The 7,488-nt window shown below is 36.3% G+C and overlaps 1 protein-coding gene across 1 annotated transcript; it reads left to right on the top strand.

The window, feature by feature from the left end:
* Positions 1-206: 206 nt before the first annotated feature.
* On the top strand, positions 207-665 carry LOC131835334 (copper transport protein ATOX1). The gene has a single exon (XM_059179685.1). The coding sequence runs from the start codon at positions 299-301 to the stop codon at positions 503-505; it is 207 nt and encodes a 68-aa protein (XP_059035668.1). The 5' UTR covers positions 207-298; the 3' UTR covers positions 506-665.
* The last annotated feature ends 6,823 nt before the right edge of the window (positions 666-7,488 follow it).

The raw sequence follows: 7,488 nt of genomic DNA, 5'->3' as shown, positions 1-7,488 counted from the left end.
TAGACAGCCCAGAAATAAACCCACAGTTATATGGTCAGTTAATCTTCTACAAAAGAGGAAAGAACATGTCCTAAGAAACAGTCTCTTCAGCAAATGGTGTTGGGAGAACTGGACAGCAACATGCAGAAGAATGAAACTGAACCCCTTTTTTACACCATACACAACAATAAACTCAAAATGGAATCAAGACCTAAAGGTGAGAAGCATGGCAGCGCCAGCCCTCGGAGCCGGCAGCAGTGACGCTCCCGCACCCGACGCCGCCGCCGCCGCCGCCGCTGCCGCCGCCGCTTCCACAGCCATGCCGAAGCACGAGTTCTCCGTGGACATGACCTGTGAAGGCTGCTCCAATGCGGTTAGCCGGGTGCTCAACAAGCTGGGAGGAGTTGAGTTTGACATTGACCTGCCCAACAGGAAGGTCTGCATCAGCTCTGACCACAGCGTGGACATTCTGCTGGAGACCCTGGAGAAAACAGGAAAGGCTGTTTCCTACCTCGGCCCCAAGTAGCGAGGGCCCGGATCCCTGGGCCCAAGATGGACCAAAGGGAGCAGGCTGCTGATCTGAGACCCGGGGCCTGGCAATCCTGCTCAGCGATGGCAGTTCTTGCAGAGACCCTCTCTTGCCCTGCTCCTCTCTAGCTTCCCTGCAATAAAGTTGAGCCACTTTTGTTGGAAAAAAAAAAAAAAAAAAAAAAAAAAAAAAAAAAAAAAAACCCTAAAGGTGAGACTGGAAACCCTAAAAATTCTAGAAGAGACCACAGGCAATAATTCCTTTGACACTGGGTGAGGAAACATTTTTCTAGATAGGTCTCCTGAGGCAAGGGAAACAAAAGCAAAAATAAAGCATTTTATTAAATAAAAACTTCTGCACAGTGAAGGAAAACAATCAACAAAACTAAAAGACATCCTACTGAATGGGAGAAGATACTTGCAAATGACATAGCCTATAGTTACTATCCAAAATACATTGAGATATAATTTGATACCCCCCAAGCCCAAATAATCCAATTAAAAAATGGGTATAAGACATGAACAGACATTTCTCCAAAGAAGACATACAAATATCCAATGACACATGAAAAGGTGCTTAACACCATTTATCATCAGGGAAATGCAAATCAAAACCACCATGCGATATCACTTCACCTGGGTCAGAAAGGCTGAAATTGGAAGTACAAGAAACATCGAGTGTTGGGGACAAGGTGGAGAGAAAGGAACTCTCATCCACTGTTGGTGGGAATTTGAATTGGTATAGCCACTGTGGAAAACAATGCAGAGATTCTTCAAACACTTTCAAATAGAATTTTAATGTGATCCAGTAATTTCACTACTGGGTATTTACCCAAAGAATATAAAAACACGAACTCAAAAAAATAAATGCATCCCTATGTTTTTGCAGTATTTTTTACAGTAGCCAAACTATGGAAGCCATCTAAGTGTCCATCAATAGGTGAATGGACAAAGAAGTAGTGTGAATAAATATACAATAGAATATTAGCTATAAAACACAAACAAAGGAAAAAAGGGACAAACCAAAAACTAACAGAGAACAAACTAATAGTTACCAGAGGTGAGGTGTGGGTGAGGGGAACTGGTGAAGGGGATTAGAAGTACACTTGATGAGCACTAAGGTACAGAATTATTGAATCACTATATTGTACACCTGAAACTTAAAAAACACTGTATGTTAATTAATTTAAAAATAAATACATATCTGTGTCTAACTGATGCTAATGCCTGTGTCTTTAACCCCTACATTGTCAGATTTTCTAGGTGAACAAGTAATAAAATGATAGATGCTAGATCTACTCTCTAAATAATAGTAAAAATGGTATAAGGATGTTGGTAGCTTTCAGATGTTCTTTCTAGAATCTAAAGAAGTGTCCTTACACACTCTTTAGTAGTTGCCCCTTTAATGACAAGTAAATACGCAGGAAACAGGGGCAATTTACCACATACTCAATCAGAGTATCATGTATCCTAAGTTTTTTCTATCCTGTTTTTTTTTTTTAATTTAGGTCTAAAGTAACACACAATGTTATGTTAGCTTCAGGTACACAACATAGTGATTTACCAATTCTAACCTTTTCATAGTGCTCCTTAAGTGAAGTAAAATCACAATCCCCTCTATTTCACTTGTCTCCCTACCCACCTCCTCTTAAAATATATTTCAATATTCACAATTTTCCAATTTCGAAAAGCTAGTAGGTAATCTTATATTATCCTCCATCCTCAATATATATTTTGCATCATGTATCGGTAAGAATTAAGGTATTAGTTGTAGTGCCTTACTTTGGGACAGAGAATATTATATTAGAATGACTCATTGGAAACAAATTATGATCATCATAATAATGTAATTACAGAAAATTATGTATACCCTATAGAAATGACACTCTCTTATCAATTTATCTTTTATATTTTTTAGTGTTTCAGAAAATCAGAGCCTTGGTGCATTAACTACAACTAAAGTAGTCAAGGGATAAAGTGAAATAATCATTAAACATTCACTGACCAAAATCAATTAGTTCACCTACAACATTAATTAAATGGCTGGCCTTGTGCAGTCAGCAGCTCTCAGTACCTACAATGTCAGATGAGTGAAAAAATATGGACTTTGGAGTCCATTTAAACTCCAGTCAAATGCTGACTTAGCCCCTGATAAGCTGAAGTTGAACAATGTATAGAATTTATGAGTCTTGTTTTTGTTATCTGTAAATGAGAGATAATAGCCACATCACAGAGAAAAATGAAGATTTAAGTAATTGATCTCTGTTGTCTCTAGCACACAGTAGGTACCTAATAAATAACAATGGTCTTTTTTCCCCCTCTGGCATATTGGATAGTGTTACATGTTGTCACTGATAGAGATCTGGGTTTTCAAGAGGAATGGCAATGTTTCCCTTTTCCTATATAAATATAGACCTTTTGTTTAGAAAATGTTTTAAGAATGCATAGAATAATAACTGCATTTATGAGGGATTACTAAGGGGAAAACTGATTTGGTTTTGTTTTCTTCACTTCCCTCTTCAGTTGTAGGTTTTCCTTCTGATTTCCTTTACTTGCTGATTTTAATACTGTTTTGCTAATCAAAGCCAAATTTCAGTCTTCTTGTCTTCTGAAAGCCTTTGCCAGGTTGCGCCAGATTCTGCCTGTTCGAATTTGGTTTGGTATCGAGGATACCTACCCTGACTGTGCTGTGATTGTTCCTGCTAGTTTTACCAAAGGAGACGGTGCACATATTAGATACCTGCTAATTAAGTAATCTGGGAGAAAGGATTCTGCCTGACATTTGTTCTCTGGATAGCTTGAGTATCTTTGGAGCCTTCTTTAAGAAGCCATTCACTCACCTTTCCCTCTTGGGAGTGGTGTAGGGACTCTGTTTAAGAGAAAGCCCACAGGAAAGAAAGCTTGATATTCCAACTCAACCATATAACTTCTGTTAGTCTTCCTAATCTCATCTAAAAGGGAAAGTTTACTTTCTAATTCATGGGAACCTTTTTAAACAAATTGTAAAGAGAACTGCACAACCATTTTAAATCAGGAGAATGTGGCAGTTTCTTAGAAGTTTTCCAGAAAGTTGAAGTCTTAGTTCATTTCTGTAGGAGTGCACAATGACTCATGAAGATGCCAGGGAAGGAAAAGTTATTCTTTGCCAGTAGCACAGTGATATAAACAGATGACTGTTGCAAGGGTCAAATACCAGCACCCTGCACATTTTTTTTTTTCATATTTAGGTATTGGCAATGGTCCCATAGCAGACACTATCAACTACATAGTTCACTTTGTTATCTCGGGTCCATGATACTCACAAGGCATTATTCAGTGGCAAGTTAGGATATTGGGTGAAGTGTTGATGAAAATCCACAGTAATAAATATCTCTCAGATAGGAAGTCAATTACAGTATCAAGTGAAGTTTGTTATGAAGAGATCCTTGTTATTAAAGTATCCACGCCTTTACAAGGCTGACCTTCTCAAATGCTAGTTGTCACAAGGCATGAGATCTTAAAAAAAATCCAATAACCAGTTTCCCCACTGTGGTTTCAATTGCCTTTTCAGATCTCCCACAGTGTTCTGTTTCAGTCTGAGATAAAGCACATGGTTCTGGTCCTCAGAGGGTCAAAGTGGCTTGTACTTACACTAGAGTAATCATAGAAAGGATTTCTACCTTGATCAAATTATCTAGATATGTTTTTATCAAATCTTTACTCCATTTGGCTTGTGCAGACAAAGTTTTGAACTTCAGAAATTGAAGACCTTTTTCTTTCCATATTTTTCTTAATAAAATGCCTCATAAATACTAGGGGTTCAAAAAATAGTTGAGCCATTCTCTTGAGGAAGTTCACAGGACTACTCAGGTCATTTAGTATTTCATAATATTGCATTAAAATAAGCATGATTATACATTAAAATGAGTATGTCCTATTGTTTTTCCTGTTTGGAAAGGGCTTTCTTATTAAAACTGTGTCAAACAAACAAACAAAAAAAATTAAAGAGTATTCTTTGAAAACTCAGACTTGGTGAGCGATCACCCAGAATACCATGACCTTTCCCCACAGGTGTCATCTACATGCTCTTCTTCACATCACCCTGACAAACAAGTGCTTATCTTTATTGTGACCTTGTCATACTTTGCAATAATTTTCATCTTACTCTTGGGAGGCCCAACTGTACTCTCACAATTTGGAATAGGGAAAATGTCTTACTTTTGTAAATTGTCAAGGTGACATGCCTGAGCCCAACAGTAGTCACTTCACAAGTTTTGACTAAGCAAACAAAATAATATTGAGAAAAATATCTTTCAAATAATGTTGAAGGAGTCCAGGAATCAATTATTGTTAAATAAAATCACAAGTTCCCTTTTTTTTTTTTTCAAGATTTTATTTGTTTATTTGACAGACAGGAATCACAAGTAGGCAGAGAGGAAGGCAGAAAGAGAGGGGAAAGCAGGCTCCCTGCTGAGTAGGGAGCCCGATGCGGGGCTCAATCCCAGGACCCTGAGATCATGACCTGAGCAGAAGGCAGAGGCCTTAACCCACTGAGCCACCCAGGTACCCCCAAATCACATGTTCTATTATTCTAAAAAGTGAGACTTTTTAAATGTGCTAAATAGAAATTAAGGAAATTAATGGTAAGACAAATCGGGAAGATTTTTAACATGGGATTCTTAGCTCTTAAAATTTGGAATACTACTTGTCTTAATGAATGTGCTGTGCTATAATGAATATTGTAGCCTGGGTGGCTTAAACAGTAGACATTTATTTCTCACAGTTGTGAAGGCTAGAAAGTCTAAGATCAGGGTGCTGGCAGATAAGGTGTCTGATGATATCCCACTTCCTGGTTTACTGACAGCCATCATATTACTCTAGAGCCATAGAGCTCTAGTCTCTTACTTCCTATAAAGACTCTGATACCATCACAAGAGCTCTACCCTTGTGACACCTTCTAAATCTAAATACTTCCCAAAGGCCCCACCACTAAATACCATCGCTTTGTAGTTCGGGCTTTATCATATCCATTTGGCAGGGGGCACAAACATACCACCACTAGGTTGGAGGGGGTACATCTGGATTTGTATGTACATATATACATATATGTTTGGGCTTTTTCCATGCTCTTTCTTATTAGTGATAAAGCATAAAATAGACCTCCACGTAACCTGTATACATGAAGCCAGTTGGAAGTCACAGGAAAATGGGACTCCATTCTTTGTTATTATTAAATCCAAATGCCTTCCTCAATTCTGTCAGGGCAATGGATTCCAGAAAGCACTAACTACACCTGGTAAAATTTCACCTACCATGTTTAATATCAAAGGACAGTGTTTTCTCTAGGGTATAGTTTCACTGTTGTTGCTATTCACTTCCTTGTGATTATTCTCCAGTTTTTCTAAAATGATATACTCTACATATGTAATTGTCAAAAAATGAAGGTAATAAATTTAGGAAAGCGAAACCATCAATAATCAGCTTGAATTATATAGTTTCTATTGTCTATATAACTGAGAAGTGCAAAAATAAAACTTAACTCTTAACTATCCATGATTTTGAGCTTGAGATCCCTGTTTCTGATTAGAAGGAACATATTCTTAGCTACTTTGGAATATGCCCAAGGTGATCTAGAGAACTTCTACTATTTGGATATTGAGGAAAAAGGACAATTTTGATTTACTATTTTGAGCAGTTTCAGCATTTGTAAATCTTTTTGTATCATTTGTAAATCATTTTGACCCAAAGTAAAAGAAAAAAAAATTTTTTTCCTCAGGCTTCTGTGAGAACTCCTAAGATTAAATTCTAAATGGATAGAACAATAAAGTAGATGGAAGAAATTCTTATAATGAAAAAAAAAATAAGGGTTTGAGAAAGACTGGAATGCAACCTTACAAATCCTTCCTTACTTAGGAAAACTAATGACTTGTGCAAGATGAGGAATAAAGAATTTCAACTTCATTTATTACTGTGGTTTAGCTCCTAAAGGGATGGCCAGACTGGCTTAACGTGCAGTCAGTTACGAATGCAACATCTATAAACAAAACTCAAATTCTCCCAGATGAGACATTCAGATAAGGATGCAGGTGGAAAGTGTAAGGAGATATACAGAGCTGGCTGGTTCCTAACTCAACAGTGTTGCAGAGAAAAAAAAATCCCCTACACGTAAAGCAGAAACAAGTGTTAAAAAAAGAGGGGATAGATTTTTTTTTTTTCTGTCTCTAAAGATGCTTAATAGGAAAGCTCTTTCATCTGCTTTTAGAGGAAATGAAGAACATGTTATCTAGAAGTTAATGCTACATGTGAAATAACGTAGATATTAGAGACGTGTCTAATATTTAATCTCATATGCATCTTCAACTTGAAATGTTGAGCAGCTATGTGGCTGGCATTTTGAAATTAATCTCATCATCCATAAACTTGGAAAGACTTTGTGGTCAAGATTTCAAATGTCTGAAGTTGTTTTGTTCTTTTTTTAAAGAATATTAAGATAGACATGATGAAAATGAATTATTTTTCCAATTTAGTAACATTAATTAGTAGTGAATAACAATTAGTAAAAACTCATCTCTTTGTATTACTTATTTTTAAGGGACAAAATAATTGCAAACACCTGGATAAAGAACAGTTTATTTATTAACATAATCTAGGCACTATGAGGATTGAAATATAGTTAAATTATAGTACTTTTATTAGTGATCCTCAAAAACCAGGAAGAGTAAAAACATTAACATATGTGTGCGTATGTATGTGTTTGTATTCATTTGTATATATATGTGTGTGTGTTCACACATGTACGTATATATACATACATATATCATTGTATATCTTATAAATAACAAAGAATAATAAAATAAAAAATAATTTGAATGATTTATTTTATGTTTTTAAAAGGGAATATTTCAAACCAGTTAGGAATTCTGTTTCATAAATTAGGCTAACTCCTTACTCATATTTTTCCACTTTTGTGAAACAATAAAATCTATTGAATGGAAAGGCGGC

This window comes from Mustela lutreola, chromosome 7, assembly GCF_030435805.1.
Source record: "Mustela lutreola isolate mMusLut2 chromosome 7, mMusLut2.pri, whole genome shotgun sequence".
Classification (NCBI taxonomy): Eukaryota; Metazoa; Chordata; class Mammalia; order Carnivora; family Mustelidae; genus Mustela; species Mustela lutreola.
The sequence above is the reverse complement of the archived record's forward strand: the minus strand, read 5'-3'. Positions and strand labels throughout refer to the sequence as shown.